Raw genomic sequence first — 23,716 nt, 5'->3', positions numbered from 1 at the left:
GATTTTTTTGCTGATTCAGTTCTACAACGATTTTCGTAGATGATTATCCAATGTTAGGGGTGAAGTTTGAGAATAAATTAAAATAAATTATCCAATTAAAATAAAGTATCAATCGCGCGCTTTAAATGGGATTTAAAAAAGAAAGAAAGAAAAGCAACATCCAACAGGTTGATATTAAACTAGTATCAAACGAAAATTCAACTAGTGAAATAACTGTAATATATTAACTACCCAGGAAAAAAATATTGGTTAGACCATTTTTTTTTTTTGAATAGAATTTAAATCGCATATCGAGAATAATAATAAAAATGGTTTCAATTTTTGACACAAGGCCAGTAATTTCAGGGAAGGGATAAAATGATTACATCGACCCCGCGAGGATGCAAAGTAAAGTCAATGCTGACGGAATTGGAACTCAGAATGTAAAACGGACGAAATGCCGTTAAACACTTTCCTCAGCGTGTTAACGATTTTGCCATCTCGTCGACTTCACAACAATAATAATAGTAATATTTCAAATTTTGGTACAAGGCCAGCAATTTTAGTAGGAGGGAGTTAACTGATTACATCGACTCCAGTACATGACTGGTATACTGTTTCATCGACTCTGAAATGATGAAAGGCAAAACTAAACTCGGTAGGATTTGAACTTAAAATGTAAAGACTTGAAACAAATACTTCAAAGCATTTTCCCACTTCTAACGAAATAATAAAGCTTTGAAAGAAAAGAACTAATCTAAATATATTATATGTTCTTGTTGAGGATATATATATATATATATAATATATATATATATATATATGCTATGTAAGTTTGCTATATATATATATTATATATACATATATATATATATATATATGCTATGTAAGTTTGCTATATATATATATATATATACATATTATATATATATATATTATATATATGCTATGTAAGTTTGGCTATATATATATATATATATAATACATATATATATATATATATATATATATATATTATATATATGCTATGTAAGTTTGCTATATATATATATATATATACATATATATATATATATATATGCTATGTAAGTTTGCTATATATATATATATATATACATATATATATATATATATATATATATATATATATATGCTATGTAAGTTTGCTATATATATATATATATACATATATATATATATATGCTATGTAAGTTTGCTATATATATACTATATATATATATATTACATATATATATATATTACATATATATACATATATATATATATGCTATGTAAGTTTGCTATATATATATATATATACATATATATACATATATATATATATATGCTATGTAAGTTTGCTATACATATATATATATATATATATATATATATATGCTATGTAAGTTTGCTATATATATATATATAATACATATATATATATATAATTATATATATTATATATATATATATATATATCTTAAAATGTCACAAACATATTTTAACTAACCTGAAGTTCATCTACTAAAATGTTAATCTAACGGATTTTATTATTTAGGGGTAAAACGGAGATAAATCACGAATTAAATTAAACTGGATACTTTTTAAAATTCCAATGGAATAGGACAAGGTGCCTGTAGTCCAGTTTGTTAATAAAAGCTTATAAGTAAACAGAATTAATTAAAAAAAAGAATGGATTTTCAAGACAGTCTCTATTTAATCAGTAGACAAGATGGAACCACGTGTCCGAATTTGGCGAAAATTTATACATAACGTGAAAACTAAGAATAAAACAGTTTAAAGTTTTTTTTTAAATGCACAAAAATAAAGTTAAAAAGGACAAAAATATTATAATGATCGCTTACCTTCAAATGTTTCTATTTTAAATCAAATTGTAAAAAAAATAATCCACAAATTTGAAGATTTTTTTTAAGGAAATGTGACGAATACAAAAGAATGTGTTAAACCATCAATCTCTCAGCAGTTAAATTTTCTACAAATAATTATCAAAGATCGTAAATAAAATGATCTTTTCAGTTAATTAAATATACCAGGAAATTATTCCTGGCATGGTTGAATAAAAATTATGGGAATTCTTAACCACGTTCTTCTCTACTCTGCTTTATTTATGAGGTTACGTTAATTGCATTTGTACGGTGTAACTAACAATTATGTCCCGACTCGTTATATTACCGAAACAATTAAATTGTTTATGTGTCTTTCGCTCGCTTAATGACCATATCAGTTTTCATTTTATCTTGACAGTCAAACAAAAGTTTGACTCTTATGAGACATCAGTTGTTTTATCTGATACAATGAAAATCTAAGAGAGGGGTTATTTATCATTCTACTGGTTAGTCTTAAAACATTTTCCTCACTAGGTAAAATAGCAGTCGATAGATTGACTGCTTTAATCAAGTTCTGACGTTCCGTATAGTAACAGTATAAACTCAACAACGATGATTAAAAAAGTGGTGAAAGCAATTATTTTGGGAGCTCCTGGATCAGGAAAAGGGACAATTTCAGAACGAATCCTGAAAGATTTTTCAATGAAGCACTTAGCCAGCGGAGATTTATTAAGGTCTCAGATTTTAAAAGGAACAGGTTGGTGAAAGCCCTTAAGGCCCCAGTTTTTGAATGCTACTTTACCCCATTTATTATTTCCTCTGTCATGTTCCCTTCACTTCTTAATTTTGATACTCACATGTTGCGCTAGTATGAAACTATTTTTTTCTGTTTCTCCTTTCTGAATATTGTTAAAAGTCTATTTTTCTCTTCGTCAATAGCAACGTGTGTATATATTATTTCCCCAACGTATTTCTCGATTTTTGTTACAATTATATAATTTCTCTTGATGCATAAATTTTTTTAGGGAGGAAAATTTCTTTAGCAACCTGGTATCCGAAGTTGATTTTATTTCCACCTTTTTCCAGCCGGTTTATAAACTTAGCAAAACTACCTAAAAACATTGCGTAAGGATAATAATAATAATTTACAACTTGTCATAAGTTTTCGTTTTTTTCTTTTTTGTAATATACTACGAGTCCTATACTTCGATTATGATCGCATGATAATCTGATAATTCGTAAAGTATTTATTATTATTATTATTATTATTATTATTATTATTATTATTATTATTATTATTATTATTAGTAGTAGTAGTAGTAGTAGTAGTAGTAGTAGTATTATCATTATTATTATTTAACACTGTTTAGTTATTTTATTTAAATATTCAAACACGTATACAATTTTACTAACATAGGTGAAGATTGCGTGGGTGTTAATTGGGACATATTTCGTAAAAACAAAACAAAAACAAAGCGCTTATTTTTCAACATATGGTTATATAAATCTACTACATTATCTATTCTATAAATATACTCCTATCTGCAACAAAATCAACAAACACAGAGAGAGAGAGAGAGAGATTCCACCCCACCCCCTAAAAAAAAAGTACTTTCCGTGACGTGACCCGAGTTCAGACATCCCCTACTCGTGTCATTGCGAGTAGGCAGGAATGGGCATGTTGGAACGCCAGCAATTATGAGACAATTCAAACATTACGTTGGCATTTCAATTCCAGTTATGCATTTTATCAGCAAGCATGATTGTCCCTTTAGTCCCCCCCCCCCTAAATAAGATTTATTGGTTCACAACGTCATTGTATTTACTCTAGGTTACAGGCCGACAGATAAATGTAAATTACAAGTTCCTGAAGACTACACCCTGTTCTCCAATTGTTATAAGGGGTAAACAATAAATACAATGTCTTCACATTCATGTGTGCATTTTTTTCAGTTTCATGTGGCATTGTGAATTTGGGATGCACAAAATATTTACTCGCAACACATTTCAAAATTTTGTTGGTTAACTCCTTATCACCATTCATTTTATCAATCAGTCCAACAGAAAAGTGCATATTTTTCCTTCCTAGCAACACGAACATAGTCCCCCACCTCTGGATCTGAAGGGACTCCACATTCCTGTTTGTTGACAGGTTGCTCAGTCACAGTCAGATGGCTCCTTCTCATCCTAAGAAAACAGCATTCAATTCACTGCTGTCTCACTATTAATTCCCTGTGTGGATCTTTAGTCAGTTGTCTTGTAGAATTTGGTTTTGAGACATGGATTATATCAGTTTTCTGCTTATTCCTTCTTCTTGGAAAAAAAATGAAAGGCAAAGGTAAAGCTAGGTGGAGTTTTTAATCAACACGCAAAAAATTATAACTTAATACAAAAGGCTGGAGAGGTCTACAGAGCTTGTGGGTCCTGCCCCTTCATCTGACTAAAATATTTTATGAAAAAAAGAAAATAAAAGAAAATATTGTTCTAGCTAAGTCTTGATTTTAAGCTGATGTCCTCACTCCTGCACCTGTCACTGATCCCTTACTGTGTCATATGCCTATCCTCCACATCATCATGAAAGGATACGGGGCAATGGGAGACCATCTTGCTGTTATGTCAGCAAACATACATTTCCACATTTCTTTGAGGTTGTGGCATTTCATATACATTACTTGCAGTGTTTCACTCAGTAATGCCTTCAGCAGTGTACTCTAATCATTGACACGTAGTGTTGATTCCACTCTGAGTATTCCTTGGAACGATGTCTGCATTAACACCTTTTTGATCTCCATGTGTCCAACACCCGTGGACATGCCTACAAAGTCAGAAAACAGCACAGCTCCCATGACTTTCGGAAACATTTTTTCATGCTCAGAGTTGCTGAAGCATGGAACAAACTGCCTGCGTCAGTTGTTGACTGCCATGACACTGCATCCTTTAAGGCCCTCATGCTTTCCGAAATCCACCGAAACTACACCTGATTATACATACACTTTAGATGAGTTGTAGTGCACCTGAGCACTGTACACAATGTTTTATTATTATTATTTTTTAATAGCTAGCAGCAACTGCTTTCATTATTTTCCTTCTCCACATTTTTCTTCTTTCTGGCTCCATTTTTAAAATATTATTTATGTATTGCTTTTGTTGTTTTTTTTCCCTTTATCTATAATGATAAGAAGTTGTCTGAATAAGCATATTTTATCATTATGGATAAAAAAAGAAATTATAATGGATAATTATATTAGTTAGTGGTGCATTGTTAGTTAAAGGAAAATTTTCTATCATATTTTTGTGATGCAACAAAATAAGAAGTAAAAAAAGTAAAAAAGAAAAAAAAATGGTTTTCTGCAAGGTAAATGTAGCATTCTTCAAAAATAAATTATCTTCAGTAAGAAAAAAAAACAAAACAAAACATTAGACTAAAACAAGGACTGGTTTTTCTTTCTTGATTGAATGTCTTGTAATTATGAATTGTATATGAATTTAGGAAAGGCAAATGAATCGAAAGCATTTGTCATATAGTTTTTAGGTAATGAATAGAAATGTTTATCATAACTTTTCTTGTAAATCCAAAACCTCCCTCCAAATACCCCACCCCCATATGCATAGTTACACACACACACACACACACACCAAACTACAAGATAAATAAAATAGATATATTATTTTAGGAAAGGAATAATCAAAGTGAATCATTTAATTTATTAAATGCCCCTCCCCTCTACATTTAATGTGTGGTGAATTTCATCTCCAATTATTGTTGAAGGTCAAAGCGTGACATGCATGCACATAGATATTAGCACACATATAGACAAACTCAATGTTATTTTACCAATATTGATTGAAGCAGAAGATAAGAGAGACTTAGTGACAATAAAAAGAAATCAATATATCCTGACACTACTTGGTTTTTCTCTGTTTTTCTCTGCAATTTTCTCTAGCTTTTGAAATTCCTGTTACCATTCTAACCATTCATTTAATAATGGCATTGTGTCAGTTAAATGACAAAGAACATTCACTCTGTAAATGAGTAAAGTATAATTAAGGACAGAAACAAATCTTTTCGTACTGATTCCTTTTATTCTTGCATTGTCATTGTTAATGATCTTTGAAACTTGAGACTCCAACAGTTTTTGTAGATATCTTATGGGATTTAAAAGTAATTTTGATTTACTACTACAGATAAAAAAGCAATGACCTCCAAATATCAGCAATCAATTCCTCATTCCCCTTATCTATAGCCTGTCTCTGCTGCCAAGGCTGCTCTTTACATTCAAATATTTCTTTCAAACGTGACATTAGAGTGTATGTAACATCTTCTTTTCCTACCTCTCACATTCTTCATCTGGATTTCAAGCAAACAGTTCTTTTTAATCTGAAGTGTTTTGACTGTCTCTAATTCTGATATAAGTTTTGCAAGGGTTTTGTCAAGCACATATATTATGAAGCTAGAGGGAAATATGAAAACTGTGTTCATGAAAGTGTTGTCGACATATCCATCTTAATTGAAGAGTGGCAGATAAGAGTATTCCACAAAGTTGCTATAGATCCTTTTAACAAGGGACCAGAACTGGCAGTAGCAATTTAGTTGGCAGGAGAGCTTACAGTCATCATTCAATGGACATGAAAACCTAGTATTTTTTCTTGACAATACTAATATACAATCACTATACATACTAAAGAATTATCGTTGGGCCACTCTTCTCTCTATACACAAGCAACGCAAAGGGAAAACATTCAGAATCATTGCAAATGTTGGAGACTCATAATTTTATATGATCTTTCAGAGCACTGTTACAGACGATACCTTGATATTTGATCAGTCGATAATCCTCACCTGCATGAGAGTACTGTTTAGATCCATGAGATAGTGCTACTACTGCACACATGCACAAAGATCCTGGACCATATCCAAAACAAGGTCATCAAATAACTAACTGTCAAAGCTAGTTTCTTCTCTGTGGCTGTACACTACTGAATTATGAAGCTATCTCATACACTTCTCTCACCTTTCTCTCATCACCTCTTCTGTATCTTACCTGCTAGATCTTTTATCTAACACTAGCACTATGACCCGGTGTTGCCGGGTCATAGTGCTAGTGCATGCATATACAGCTGTGTGCGTGCGCACATACATGCGAGTACTGTCCAAATCTCCAACCAATCACATACAGCTAGCTGGTATTCAATTGGCGTATCAAGTTTCGGGCATTTTGATTGGGTTTTGGATAAAAAATTCACAAAAAAGTCACTTCTATTGATTTTTTAATGGCTTTGCGGGGTGACTGGGGAAATGTAAAGACGTGCACGACCACTCTTGGACGGTTTTGAATGACCATAGAAAGTGCGAGCCCTCTAACTGAAAAATTGTGGATTTGTATAAAGGACACGCACACACACACACACACACACCAAACTACAAGATAAATAAAATAGATATATTATTTTAGGAAAGGAATAATCAAAGTGAATCATTTAATTTATTAAATGCCCCTCCCCTCTACATTTAATGTGTGGTGAATTTCATCTCCAATTATTGTTGAAGGTCAAAGCGTGACATGCATGCACATAGATATTAGCACACATATAGACAAACTCAATGTTATTTTACCAATATTGATTGAAGCAGAAGATAAGAGAGACTTAGTGACAATAAAAAGAAATCAATATATCCTGACACTACTTGGTTTTTCTCTGTTTTTCTCTGCAATTTTCTCTAGCTTTTGAAATTCCTGTTACCATTCTAACCATTCATTTAATAATGGCATTGTGTCAGTTAAATGACAAAGAACATTCACTCTGTAAATGAGTAAAGTATAATTAAGGACAGAAACAAATCTTTTCGTACTGATTCCTTTTATTCTTGCATTGTCATTGTTAATGATCTTTGAAACTTGAGACTCCAACAGTTTTTGTAGATATCTTATGGGATTTAAAAGTAATTTTGATTTACTACTACAGATAAAAAAGCAATGACCTCCAAATATCAGCAATCAATTCCTCATTCCCCTTATCTATAGCCTGTCTCTGCTGCCAAGGCTGCTCTTTACATTCAAATATTTCTTTCAAACGTGACATTAGAGTGTATGTAACATCTTCTTTTCCTACCTCTCACATTCTTCATCTGGATTTCAAGCAAACAGTTCTTTTTAATCTGAAGTGTTTTGACTGTCTCTAATTCTGATATAAGTTTTGCAAGGGTTTTGTCAAGCACATATATTATGAAGCTAGAGGGAAATATGAAAACTGTGTTCATGAAAGTGTTGTCGACATATCCATCTTAATTGAAGAGTGGCAGATAAGAGTATTCCACAAAGTTGCTATAGATCCTTTTAACAAGGGACCAGAACTGGCAGTAGCAATTTAGTTGGCAGGAGAGCTTACAGTCATCATTCAATGGACATGAAAACCTAGTATTTTTTCTTGACAATACTAATATACAATCACTATACATACTAAAGAATTATCGTTGGGCCACTCTTCTCTCTATACACAAGCAACGCAAAGGGAAAACATTCAGAATCATTGCAAATGTTGGAGACTCATAATTTTATATGATCTTTCAGAGCACTGTTACAGACGATACCTTGATATTTGATCAGTCGATAATCCTCACCTGCATGAGAGTACTGTTTAGATCCATGAGATAGTGCTACTACTGCACACATGCACAAAGATCCTGGACCATATCCAAAACAAGGTCATCAAATAACTAACTGTCAAAGCTAGTTTCTTCTCTGTGGCTGTACACTTCTGAATTATGAAGCTATCTCATACACTTCTCTCACCTTTCTCTCATCACCTCTTCTGTATCTTACCTGCTAGATCTTTTATCTAACACTAGCACTATGACCCGGTGTTGCCGGGTCATAGTGCTAGTGCATGCATATACAGCTGTGTGCGTGCGCACATACATGCGAGTACTGTCCAAATCTCCAACCAATCACATACAGCTAGCTGGTATTCAATTGGCGTATCAAGTTTCGGGCATTTTGATTGGGTTTTGGATAAAAAATTCACAAAAAAGTCACTTCTATTGATTTTTTAATGGCTTTGCGGGGTGACTGGGGAAATGTAAAGACGTGCACGACCACTCTTGGACGGTTTTGAATGACCATAGAAAGTGCGAGCCTTCTAACTGAAAAATTGTGGATTTGTATAAAGGACACGCACACACACACACACACACACAGACATTTTGCCGTTTATATATATAGCGATTTTTTCTTAAATTCCTCAAAAATGTACTCTATAGAGGTCATTCCAACCGGTGTTTTATTTGCCAGCATCAAATTGTAGATGTTAAAACTGAATATCAAATGTATAAATCTTCAGAAGTCATGGGCATTCCTCCTTCTCCTCTATGTCTTCCTCCTTTTCCTGTTATAAACTTCCAACATATGAGGGGTTAGCTAAAAAGTTCATAGGCTAACAAAGATACTCTCATGGAATGTGACCAAATGAGGTTTATTTTTCAACATAGTCCCCTTTGCAGTCCACACACATCTTCCATTGGTGTTGCTGTGCTTGGATCCCATTGGTGAAGAAACTTTCATCCTGTTGGTCAAAATACACATCAGCAGCAGTTATATATCATCACTATGATACTGGTTCCCAGCCATGTGTTTTATCATGTTAGGGAACAGATGATAATCAGATGGGGCTAAATCAGGAGAATAAAGAGGGTGATCAACCACTTAAAAGCTACAGTTATGCACAGCAGCCATTGAAACCAAGGACGTGCACTAGAATATTGTCCTGGTGAAACAAGACCCCTTTTGTCAATTTTCCTAAGTGTTTGGTCTTGATAGCCTTTCATAACTGCTTTAGCAAGTTTGCATGGTACTCTCCATTGATGGTGTGGCCCTTTTAAAGATAGTCAATATCCACAATGCCTTTTGCGATTGTCTTTTTGTCTCTGGCTCAAAGTGATGAATGTGACGCTCATCTTGGGTTAGGAAACATTCAAGGAAATAAGCTGGATCTACCTCAAACAAAATCAGATTTTCCCATTATGTAACCAGCCTGGCATGCTTTTGATCAGGTGTCAAAAGACATGGCACCCACCAAGCAGAAACCTTCATCATGCCAAGTATGTTGTGCAGAATATTCTCAAATCTCTTATAGGATATGCTAACAGCATTGGCTATTTGATTTATAGTCAATCACCTGTTATCCATCACCATGTGGTGAACATGATCAATGATTTCCTTGGTGGTGGTAGTTGCAGGACATCCAAACCAGTGGTCATACTTAAGATTCTCCCTTCCCTCCTAAATTCAGCTGCCTACTTTTAGAGTGTTGATAAAGCTGGAGCATCATCCCCTAATGTAGCAATCATGTCAACATGAATATTGTTGAGGGCTAAACCATTTTTCTGCAGGTATTTGATAACAGCACATTGCCAAATTTTGTCTATTTTCAAAAAATGTCACTACTAGTTACTTTTGAAATATTCTTTGAACAATCAGATGTCAGTTTACCTGGAATGAAACAATGCAGTTATTAATAAGAATAATTGAAATTCATGCATGCAAGATTTCACTGCTCTAGCATCACTCCTTTACAGTCAGCCTATGAAATTCTTAGCCCACCTTCATATCACCCTGATCTCTTTATATACATGTACATACATGCACACATGTGTGTGTATGGGCACAAGTGACATTTTACATTATAAGCATTAATCAAAGACTGAAAAGAAAAATAGGCCAGCATTAATGGGACTTGAACCACATAACTGTCTCTTGCTACTCAACTACATTATAAATTACAATGCAATTCCTCTTTATAGGTATTTCAATTTATTTGAACCATTAATCTTTTCTGTTTCTTTAACTGTATTGTAGTTATCTCTGTAAGATAAGTGGTCAGTGACTCACTTGTACATGACAGGGTAAATATCCTATATCACTATATAGCAATTAATCTAATATCCAATATAAGGAGGTGTCCCACTTTGATCTGATGTTTACAAATAAATAAATAAATAAATAAATAACTCCATTTATCAAATCAAGAATGAATTAACTGCTGAGATTTTTGACATAGACTGGTATTGGAAATTATAATACAGACGCACACACACACACGTGTATGTTTGTGTGTGTTTTGATGTTATAGCTTATCTCATAATGAGCTAGACGCAAGGAAATACATCTAATGCTGACAGGATCTTTAACTAGCATTGGCAATAGCCATCATCAAGAAAGAATGAAGGAAAAATATGGATTAAGAAAGTCTGATGAAGAATCATTGATTCAAAACACTAAGGAGATAGCAAACACCCAGCAACATGATTTTCTACATGTCACACACCACATGTAGGATAGACTCTCTCTCTCTCTGACTATCTGTGTATCTATCTATCTATCTATCTATCTATCTATCTATCTATCTATCTATCTATCTATCTATCTTACTATCTATCTATCTATCTATCTATCTATCTATCTATCTATCTATCTACTATCTATCTATCTATCTATCTATCTTTTTTTCTTTTCCCCATTTTTCCTTTTTTCTTTTTTCTTTTCTTTTGTTTCTTTTCCTTTTTTCTTTTTTCTTTCTTCTTTCCCTTTTACGATCCCTTTTTTTTCTCCAAAAAAAGAAAAGCTCTACCTTGTAATCTGTCCCGTCTGTGTGCAGCCCTGTGTGGCTAATGAAGAAACATATCTATCTATCTATTTATCTATCTTCTTTTTTACATGATCCTTTTGATCGGAATTTTTCCCTCCTTTTTCTCTGTTTTCTTCTTTTTTTTTTATCTTTCAAAAAGTAAAGCTATACATTGTATTTTGTCTCCTCTGTGTTCGACCTTGTGTGGCTAATAAAGGACGATATCTAGCTATCTGTCATGTAACATAATATAATGTCTGTCTTGCATGTTGGCAAGGATTAGACAGTTTGACAGGGTCCAACACACTGAAGGGTTCCATTGAGCTCCAATATCTGCTTTGGCATGGTTTCTATGATAGGCTGCCCTTCCTAATGCCAACAACTTTATAAAGTGTACTGGCTGCTTTTCTTCATGCCACTGACACTAGTGTGTTTGTGGGTTTGCCAAGTAACTTGCAAGATAAGCCCCACCCACCTCAGCTAAGTGGGTGGCATGGTGTAGTAGAGACAGAAGTGAGTTTATGCCAGGTGTTGAGAGGCTGAAATATGATAGAGAGACAGGAGCATTGAGCACAAATGGACATACATAGCAACCCAACATTCCGTAAGAGTGGGTGAAAATAACAGGTAAAAGAGATAAAGATGGTAGTAACAAGGTAGATTTAATTGGAAAAGATCTTTTAGTCAGTTTAATAATTGACCGCAGTATTTTCCTTGTGTCTTTATTTTTATGAGACTGGAGGTCAGAAAGGTGAAAAATAACAATAATCTAGGCTGGATTTAAAGAAGGAGTATTAAAGGTCAAAGTTAAATATTTTTTATATAATGCATTTGAACCAGCATTTTATATATATTTTAGGCTAACCACATTGACATTTTTTTTTCAAATTCATGGTAACTTTAATTTGCTAATATTTTTTCTCAGCCTTGAAGTTTTAAGCAAAAGAAAATATGATTGTGTGATGCTCATAAATTTTTTTATCCTCAATGGGAATATGGATATACACAATTGTATTGATATACACAACTGACTAGAAAATCTAGAAATAGGTCACACTGTCACATGATAACTAATTTTCTTTATAAGGTGTATGCATTTTTATTACCATGTGTGTATGTATGTATATATGCATGCACATACTCATGCTTACACATTCTTAAATATCTTTCCTTTCCCTCAAACAATGAGAACAATTTTCGCCAAACACCTGCTCTTAAGTTACTTGATAAACAAGTGACACATACATTATGTTTGATGTCCTTTCATGGTTGGCTGGTTAGGACGTTTTAGAATAGGAAAAGTGAGGTGTCAGCTTGTAAATGAGTATATAATTTTGCAAATGTATGTTAGTACTATTAAATGATATGGATGTACAAATACAAGAAGACACACATGAGTATATTATGCATATGTGTGTACAGACATTTGTGTGTGTGCATGTGCGTGTGTATGTGCATGTGTGTGTATGTGTGTGTGTGTGTTTACTGTGGGTATGGATTATAGGCACAGGTGTGACTGTGTGGTTAAGAAACTCACTTTCCAATGATGTGATTCCAGGTTCACTCATGCTGTGTGGCACTTTGGGCAAATGTCTTCTATTAAAACCTTCCGAGTGGATTTGGCAGATGGAAACTGAAAGAAGCCTTTCGTGTATCTACATCTATCTGTCTATCTGTGTGTGTGTTACTGTCTCCTTGTCTTGACCTCAAGTAATAGTTGTAAATGAGCGTCACTGTTATACAAGCTATGTCCGTCATTTCCAATCTTATGTGCAAACATGTCTGGTCTTGAGCAAATATTACCTTACTTGGAAAAAAAGGTGCAAGTTGGTGACAGGAACAACATCCAGCCTTTGAAAATCTGCTTCAATGAATTCTGTCTGATGCATGTGATTATGGGAAAATAGACATTAAACCAAAGCTGTTGATGATAATGATTATGTATATGTGACACGGATGTATTTTATGTGTCAACTGGCATGGGTGCCTTTTACATGCCACTGATACTGGCCAGTGACACTTAAAAAGACTCAAGGCTAGTTTACTGGTTTCCATGGTGTATAAATTCCCTACCCAGATGGGACACTGGTCCATTTTTGCCAGCTGAGTGGACTGGAGCAACGGGAAATGAACTGTTTTGCTCAAGAACACAATGCATTGCCTGGTTCAGGAATCAAAACCACAATCTTATGATCATAAGTCCAACACCCTAACCACTAAGCCATGCACCTCCACTAAGAGACACCCAGTACACTCTGTAAAGTGGTTGGTATTAAGAAGGGCATCCAGCTGTAGAGACCAAGCTAAAACAGACAACTGAAGCATGGTGCAGCTTACCAGCTTCAGTCAAGCTGTCTAACCCATGCCAGCATGGAAAACGGACATTAAATGATGATGATGATGATGATAATGTGGGTATCTCTATTACTGGTTTCAGCCCCATACCGTAGCAATGTGTTTAAAGCTTTTGTTGATCTGTGGAGCTCTGGACTTATTTTAGTCTGCTACATATGTTTTTTAATCACTAGTGACAAGACGTTACATAAACAACAATATTGGCTTTTATGGTAGTGTAATCATAAGAATCGCTGTCAGGTCAGGGATCTCATCACAGGCTGATGAGACCTGCTGTTGGCACCATGTGAACCAGTACTATCTTTTCCATAGTTGGATGGTTGGCTACGAAACTAGCTTCCCCATTTGAGTAGCCTGCTGCTCTTGTAACTAGGGTGTCTTGGACACCCAAGAGGACTTAAAACAAAATCTGTCAAAGGGTGGATGAGCTCCTTGTGGGCCAGCGGCCATCCAGTTGGGGAATGCAATGGTGAACCACCCCAGTATCTTTGGCAAGAAAAACACACTATGAGGAAGTTGGAACGAAGTAACGCTATGGCTTCAACCAATGAGAGAACTAGCGCTTAATTGGGAAGGATTTTGTTGTAGTGTCAATAATGCACTGTAAAAGTATACAATACATAACTAATCATAAGAATAGGAATGGATTAAGTCCACAGAAGTTGTGCTGAAATGAAGAATGTGTGTGTGTGTGTGTGTTCATTTAATGTCTTTTTCCATGCTGGCATGGGTTGAATGAAAACTATTTAAGGTGACATTTTATGGTCAGACTTAGTTTCGACCTGACTTGGTTTCTTCAGTGACCCATGCCTTGGTTTTTCTGAACAAAGCCAAAAAGTGCTCGTTCTTTTATAGCAATTAGTAAACAAATCATCTAACTGCTTTATGCAAAAGCTAGCTGGGTTAGAATTAAATTAATATATGTGTTTGAAACAGCATTGGATTAAAATACCAGTGTGTGTACACATTTATAATGTGTATATTTAATAGCATGATGGCACATGGCCTAGTGGTTAGAGTGTTGTACTCATGATTGCAAGACTGTGGTTTTGTTTCCTGGATTGGGCAGTGCGATGTGTACTTGAACAAGACACTTTATTTCACATTGCTCCAGTCCACTCAGCTTTATAATGAGTAACTTCACAGTGGGCTGGTACTCTGCTCAACAGGAATGTTAGGGTGGCAACATTTAAAAGCTACAGTAGTATCAAAGAGTTCCCAGACTAATTATGTTTAATTAAAAGTAACCTATTTACCTAAGTTTAAACATCAAAATAGTCACCTTGTGCATCAATACAACAATCCCAGCATTCCTGTTAGTTTTGGAATCTGGCCCGAAAGTCATTTCCTGTAAGCAAGTTGAGGACTCTGGATCTCAATAACGGTGCTAAAACAGCGACCTTTGAGCTGCATTTTCCCCTTGTGGAAAAGATGGAAGCCCACGGGTGCTAAATCTGGTAAACAGGGCTGGTGCAGAAGTAGTACCATGTTTTTGATAAGAAATTCATGAATGAGGAGCACTCAGAGACAGGGTGTATTGTCACTGTGAAGAATCTAGTTCACTGCATTCCACAGATTAGGTTGCTTTTGCTGAATTCCCACCCTCAAATGCTTCAAAATGTCACAGTAGAACTCTCAATTAATGGTCTGACCCTGGGAAATGAATTGTCTATGCTCAATACTGCAAATGTCAAAAATTATGATGAGCATGCTCTTGAGTGAGCTGCGGCTCTGTCATGCCTTGTTAGGTCGTGGTGATGAAGGCCTCTTCCATTGTGACAACTGCTGCTTCATCTAAGAGGTGTGCCCATAGACACAACTTGTCACCAGTGATGATCTTCGATATGAAAGATGGATCATCAGTGGCACACTGATGGAGATCTTGACAGACTTAGTGCAATGTTCTTTCTGCTCAGTGGTCAGTAGGACAGACTTGGCAGAAACACACTGCATGTTCAATTCAGACGTTAGGATTGCCTGCATAGACCCATTTAACAGATCAACAACATCAACGATGTCATTGATTGTCCTCCAATGAGCCTCATGCACAAGCTGATGAATTTTCTCCACATTTCTGTGGGTGACGCTCATGGCAGGTCTTTGGAATTACTCATCGTCTTCCAGGGATGTTCTTCCATTTCTGAAGTACCTGCGCCACTTGAAACATTGTGTACGATCCATTGCCTCATTACCATAAGCTTGCCAAAGCATGCTCAATGTCTCTGTAGTAGACTTTCCAAGTTTAACACAAAATTTCAGATTGGATCTTTGTTCCAGCTTTCTGTCCATGACAAAATTGCAAACTACAGCATACACGTGATCACACATGTCACTTGGCACACTGCCTCATTAAGGTCACTGCTACTTCTCAGTATGTACGAAACCTCTGTGTATGCTGCCACCTGTTGGTGCACTACAGAACTAGCCTGGGATCTTTCTGATATCATCTGTACAACAATGCAGGGAAGTGCATTGTGACTAGCAATGTATAACAACACCCAATATTCTGGTTGATACAGTTATACAGTAATATTTAATACCAGAGATTACAGTAATTTTGACATTAATTATGATGGCGGTGGTGGTGGCAGTGGCAGTGTTGGTGATGGTTATAACGATGTTGATAATGATGATGATGAAGAGGAGGATGAGGATTATTAAAATCTTACTAATGGCTCAGTTTCTTTATCCCTCAGATATTGGAGTCTCTGCAAAGAAATACATTGACAAAGGTCAGTTGGTACCTGATAACTTGGTGCTTCAGTTGATTCTTGAAACTATACAAGCCCATAAAGATGATACGTGGCTCTTGGATGGTAAGTTCAGCTTTTGCATCTTTTATTCAGTTAAAGTACATTATTCAGTTAAAGTACATTATTCAGTTAATAGTTAATTATAGCCTGTAGTGATTTTGTTATGGTGTTTCATATCTGAGACACCAGATGTAAACAAACAATGAGATGGAAGATGAAAAATGAGTACTCTTTTACTCTTTTATTTGTTTCAGTCATTTGACTGCGGCCATGCTGGAGCACCGCCTTTAATCAAGCAACTCGACCCCGGGACTTATTCTTTTTGTAAGCCCAGTACTTATTCTATCGGCCTCTTTTGCCGAACCGCTAAGTAACGTGGACATAAACACACCAGCATCAGTTGTCAAGCAATGCTAGGGGGACAAACACAGACACACAAACACACACACATGTATGTATATATACATATATACGACAGGCTTCTTTCAGTTTCCGTCTACCAAATCCACTCACAAGGCATTGGTCGGCCCGGGGCTATAGCAGAAGACACTTGCCCAAGATGCCACGCAGTGGGAATGAACCCGGAACCATGTGGTTGGTTAGCAAGCTACTTACCACACAGCCACTCCTGCGCCTAATGGATGAATATGCCATATTTTGAGAGTTTTTGCTCCTTCATCAGCATCCATCCAACCCATTAATCATCCACAAGCACTTTGTTTGAATAGCCACTAAATATAATGGTGTAACATTATTGGATATACCAATTTTACATTTTAACCACATTTCTGGAAGCTGGTAGATAAATATTAAAGACCTGTAGGGACACAGTATTGTAATGCAACCATAATACACTACAGAGTATGTTAAACGTTTTTATAAGTTGATACAGCTCTACCTATGTTAGCAGTGCCATTGCATCACTTGTTAATGTTATTTCTACAGATTTTCTATAGAAATTATTGCCAGCATTGGTTTTATTATGGCATTTGGTATCTGAGACACGAAATGTAAACAAGAATGTGATTGAAGATGAAAAATGGATAATGGATATGAAGCATTGTAACATAGTCAGTGCTGACTATAATTTCTATAGTATATCTGTAGAGATACCCTTGACAAGTGATGTTATAGCACTGTAACACTGTAGAACACAGTAGACTACTTACCTTCTGCTCCAAGTATCACCTGTGCATCACTAACACCCTCTTTCAGCAGCAGGACATATATATATATATATATATACACACACAAATCGATCAACATCAATGGAATTTGTAGTTTGTGGTACCAATGCTGGTGGCACATAAGAGAACCATCCGAACGTGACCGTAGCCAGCACCGCATCAACTGGCCTCCGTGCTGGTGGCACGTAAAAAACACCATCCGAGTGTGGCCGTTCGCCAACCTTGTCTGGCACCTGTGTCGGTGGCACATAAAAAGCACGCACTACACTCATGGAGTGGTTGGCGTTAGGAAGGGCATCCAGCTGTAGAAACACCACCAGATCTGACTGGCCTGGTGCAGCCTTCAGGCTTCCCAGACCTCAGTTGAACCGTCCAACCCATGCTAGCATGGAAAGCGGATGTTAAACGATGATAATGATGATGATGATGACACACAATATGTGCAAGAGCAACCTGAACATGTTTGTAATATTTGCAGTTGGGTCTGTTTGTCCAAAGCTGGACTGGCTAGTTATATGAGATTTCATGATGGCAAATGACCAAAGGCTAATTATGCTCAGGTTTTTCCTCAGGTATTTTGTGTCAGTTCTGTGATAAAGTATTTGGGTCTGCAGCAGGTGTGAAAGGTCATATGAGAATGCACATAGACCAGGTTAGTGTCAACAGTAAAGTCAAGACCTTTGTTTGTCACATATGAAACAAAACTTGTAAAAGGAAAGTGGTTCAAAGAACCACATGCATGCTTAAGAGTGCACTTTATAAAATTGAAGACAGGACTTTCTGTAAATAAGTGGCAATCGCTATATATGTCTGTCTGTCTCTTTAATTTTGGATAAATTTTGATCAGCCACTTATTTTGTAGCAAGATTGTGAAGAAAAGTATCTTGTTTTAACATTCATCCTTTAAATCTTAATAAATTCTTGCAAATTTTTTTGCACAGTACCATCACCAGTGCTTTTTATGTGGCACCAGCACCAGTGCTTTTTACATGGCACCAACACCAGTGCATTTTATGTGACACTAGTAGTTTTTACATGGCACCATTGTTTGATGTGTTATTAATGTGATTCTCACTCTGTAAAAAATTTTCTTTTTTGCCAACAGGTTTTCCAAGAACTCTAAATCAAGCAGTCACTCTAAACAAAATACAACCGATTAACTTTGTAATCAACCTCAATGTTCCTTTTGATATCATCATAGAACGAATTAAGGGAAGGTGGATTCATATGCCAAGTGGTCGAGTTTATCATACTGAGTTTAATCCACCCAAAGTGCAAGTAAGTTGTTTGAATCTTTATAAATAGATTAGAAAGAGTTTTTATATGTTGGATCCATCATCATCATCGCTATCATTCTTTTATTTGTTTCTTTATTGCCCACAAGGGGCTAAACATAGAGGGGACAAATGGATTAAGTCAATTACATCGACCCCAGTGCGTGACTGGTACTTAATTTATCGACCCCGAAAGGATGAAAGGCAAATTCGACCTCGGCGGAATTTGAACTCAGAACGCAACGACAGACGCAATACCGCTAAGCATTTCGCCTGGTGTGCTAACGTTTCTGCCAGCTCGCCGCCTTTCATTCTTTTATTATTTATCTTCTACTTGTTTCAGTCATTAGATTGTGGCCATGCTGGGGTAGTGTCTTGAAGAATTTTTATTTGAAGGAATCAACCCCAGTACATTTTGTTTTAAAGTCTAGTCTTTTGCTGGACCATCAAGTTACAGTGATGTAAACAAATTATCACCAGCTGTCAAGCAGCAGTGGGGTACGAACACAGACGCAAAGACACACACACACACACAGAGAGGCTTCTTTCAGTTTCTATTTACCAAATCCACACATAAGGCTTTAGTCAGCATGGTGACATGCAGTGAAATTGAACCTGGAACCATATGATTAGGAAGTAAGCTTCCTACCACACAGCCACACCTGTACCTGTCAATGATTCTAATTCTGAGAATGGTATTGAGAAGGTCAAAATGAAGGTGTGGAGCTGTAATTGTTGCCTGCTCATTAAACTTTAGGTAAAATAAAATGTCATTGGTACCCATCTATTCTGTGTCCTCTGCCCTGTGCAAGATTATTTCTTTATTCCTTTTATCCATGAATTAAAATTTGAAGATATCTTGTCTCCTTTTTAGGGAATTGATGATGTCACTCAGGAACCTCTTGTCCAAAGAGAAGATGATAAACCAGAAACTGTAAGGCATCGTCTAAATGTCTATAAGGAGTTAACTCAACCAGTTTTGGATTTTTACAGGTAATGATGAAGAAATTATTATTATAAGGGATTGTGTAGAGTTGGTGAGGCCCTTGATCCTTTTGGTGTCAGCCTGCCTGAGATTGGTCCTGCTTCTGTGGTCACTCTATGATTGTACATATATTTAACTGCATATGGTCCACTGATGATATATACATGTATATTACCCTCTCTCTTTCTCTTGCTCTTCTCTCTAGCTGGGTAGCCACGTATCTCCTCTGCAGCAGCATACTTATTGCTGCCTTCATTCTTGGTCGCTCTCGCTCTCTCTTTCTCTCTCCTCTCTCTCTCTCTCTTTCTGGGTAACCATGTACCTCCTCTATAGCAAGACATCTATTTCTGCCTCTCTATTTCACTGTCATACTCTAACCTTTCATCATCTGATACTGGATTACCCTCTATTATAGCAATACACCTGTTTCTGCCTCTCTTGGAAGTTCAACTCTGAATGAAACTAATTGTTCATCAATTGTCATGCATCAACTTGGAATATATCCATCTTGCAAATTCTGATTCCACATTTCAAATACTTCTCTTATGGGCCCCAATTTATCACCACTTCTCTTTTTTCTTCTTGTGATACTTGTAAAATCTGTTGAAATCTTCCCTGGCTTGTAATTTTGTTGAATATTGGTGAGCCATCTTCTTCACTCCATAACTGTGTGACATTTTCATGTTTAGATTTATAATCAGTTCAATAAATTTCTTTAGTTCAGAGTGATCAATTTCCTTCTGTTTATCTTTGTAAATATCCTGACCAACATTTGTCCATGGCACATAAAGATAGTAAAATATGTTTCAATGCTATCACAAGACCGTTTAGCAAAATGGAATGGTTCATATTCTTGGTGCACAATACTGCAAGATGAAATTCTTACTGCTGCTTAAGTAAGCGGATTAAAATGCCAAACTTCTTGTCTGTCTCCAGAAACACATTGCTCATTCATAATTGGGTTGCTTGCAGAGAATTGTTTTCGAGTATCTTCACCATCTGATGACACAGAACCTGAACTGTCTAGCACACAATCACTTTCACCATCATCTTCAGAGCAATAGAAGGAATCACTACTGTCTTCTTCCCATTCTTCATCTAATTCCAATAGCCTTTTCGATATTTGGTCTTCACTCAAGTTTTCACTAACTATATTGGAAAGCACAACTGAACTACATGAAACTTAATAGCAGACTAAATGCAGATATTGCTCTCTCACATATTTATACTCTCCTGAAAGAATTGTGTCATCACAGAAATATTGCATCACCTAGCAGATTGAAGGTGATGCAATACCACACAAATTTACAGGAATATTTTCATAATTTTTCCTATTTTATCTAAAATTCAGCAAATAAATTAAATGCAATTTTATCTATTTTATACCATAAATATCTAGGAAAATAATATTTGATACTGCATATGGCATAGTGGTTAAGAGCACAGGCTACTAACCCCAAGATTCCGAGTTCAGTTCCAGGCAGTGACTTGAATAATAATAATAATAATAATAATAATAGCATTGAAATTACCTTAGGAATAAGAACCCAGGTTCAAAATTTCCCCTAGACACCTGATAAAGGCTGGAGGTTATATCAGCTGAAATGTTGTGTTAACAAACAAGATGAGGACAAATATCCGTCAAATGTAAATAATGTAAATAATGTGCTTTTATTCTGTTTAGAATGACCAGAGTAGTATCTGAATTTAATTTGAGGGTCCAATAGACCCATACGGTAATTAATGTATAAAGTGAAATTTTCTAGCTTTTATAAACATACAGAAAATTTCCCATTTGACAAATAAAAGACATTCAAGAAAAAATAAGTCATGAGGAATCAGCAGAATCAAAGAATATAAACAGTAGGGAAAAGCAACTGTAAAAAACTGAAATGGGTCCATTGGACCCATTGGTAGACAGAAGGTTAAAACACACTACCTTGTATTTGTGGATTATGCATTTATGAAAAGACTATCAGTTACTTTTTCAATTAATCTGTATCTCATCTCATTAATGGCAGATAATTATTCTATCATTTCATTAATATTTCCATTAAACATCATCTATTCAAAACCAAATAATTCTCTCTCTCTCTCTCTCTCTCAAATAATTTGTAATCACTAAAGTTGCCATATGTTCATTCCCTTTATTGTTAAACCATTACACAATTCAAGATAGGACAGCCCTCTTTCTGTTTCTATCAAACAAATTCATTCATGATGCTTTTGTAAACCCAATATTATATTAGAAGACACTCATTGAAGGTGCTGTGCTGTGGGACTGGATCCCAAACAACATGGTTGGGTATAAGCTTCTTGCATAGCCATGCCTTTGAGTATTTGGGCTTGGAGGAAATAAAGATAAACAATTCAGATGTATCTTTGTATTGAAATACAGCATGAAGAAGCCTTCCAGGCCAACTCAGTAATACAGGCTTCATTAGAGTATTCCACGGTTGTCTGTAGTAACAACTTATCTTTCTACTTTTCTTTGTTCATGCTTCTCTTTTATAAAATAGAACCGGTACCTGATTTCAGTGCTTGAAATTACATATTTGTTTCTTATCTTTTCTCTCTTTATAGAAAGAATCAATTATTGGAAGAATTCACTGGTAACTCAACGCCAGAAATCTGGCCGAAAGTTCGACAATTTATATCAACTAAACTCGAGCCAGTCCAGAAAACTGAATATAAGTAATTGTTTATGGAAATAAGACTTCTTTTGAAGGAAAAACGTTATTGATGAATGAAAAATTTTATTCTGTAGAAAGCTTTTTATTCTATAGAAAATTTAAACACTCGTCCAAATTCTATTTCAGTGCCACTATATTTTGTATACATTTTATTCTATTTTTGTTTTTTTTATAATTTTTTTTCTGAAGTATATATTAAGGGTCCAAACAGATTTGCTAACCATTGTAGTTTGAACAATATATATATTATACATTGTATAGTTTTTATGGAACAATGCGATTCTTTGAGAAATATATATACATAATTATATATATATATATAATAATTGATATAGGATAAAAATTTTTTCGGCAAAAAAATTTTATCAATGGCCAGCATATCAAAAAATGCCTTTAAAGGTAAAATTTATATATAATTTACAATTATCTCGTGTATTTGCCGCTGAAGAGGGGAAAATTTCTTGTGAATTAACCCCAAAATTGGACCAATACGGTAATAACGAATTTTTTAGAGATTTCTATCGGTTTGTTTTGAGACGCATAAATTTAATGGTTATCGACAATTTTTTGTTTCGGCGTATCTGACATTAGAATTTTTATTCTGCCCTTATCTTGTAAATTATATATATATATATGTAATTTTTGTAAATCATCTTGCCAGACATTCAAAATTTTGTAAACATTTTTTTCTGTTTTGTTTATGAAATCTAAGTAAAACAATTGTGTATTTTTAGAGATCAGATGAAGTGTATTTTTAGAGATCAGATTTTTTTTAGCTTATACTGGTAAATGGTTCCAAGTCATGTGACCAAACTCAGAAAATGACATATCACAAGAAAAAACTTTTAAAATCTTTATCTTATTTTTGTTTTAACAAATGGTTTGTACATATTTTCGCATGTATCGTATTTGATCTGCTACTTCAGTATTGGGTTTTAGGTTTTTGTTTTTTTAATTTTTATGCTTTCAGATATATTCACTGGTTCTGACATATTGTCAGATCAATCGACTGAAGTTGAGCT

The 23,716-nt window shown here is 35.1% G+C and overlaps 1 protein-coding gene across 1 annotated transcript; it reads left to right on the top strand.

The window, feature by feature from the left end:
• The first annotated feature begins 2,207 nt into the window (after positions 1–2,207).
• LOC115214116 (GTP:AMP phosphotransferase AK3, mitochondrial-like) lies at positions 2,208–23,015 on the top strand. Its single transcript, XM_029783177.2, has 5 exons — positions 2,208–2,583; positions 16,499–16,618; positions 18,848–19,020; positions 19,891–20,009; positions 22,585–23,015. The coding sequence occupies exons 1-5, from the start codon at positions 2,439–2,441 to the stop codon at positions 22,697–22,699; spliced, it is 672 nt and encodes a 223-aa protein (XP_029639037.1). The 5' UTR covers positions 2,208–2,438; the 3' UTR covers positions 22,700–23,015.
• Positions 23,016–23,716: the final 701 nt, after the last annotated feature.

This window comes from Octopus sinensis, linkage group LG7 (assembly GCF_006345805.1).
Source record: "Octopus sinensis linkage group LG7, ASM634580v1, whole genome shotgun sequence".
NCBI classification, from domain to species: domain Eukaryota; kingdom Metazoa; phylum Mollusca; class Cephalopoda; order Octopoda; family Octopodidae; genus Octopus; species Octopus sinensis.
This window is presented reverse-complemented; position numbering and strand designations above follow the sequence as displayed.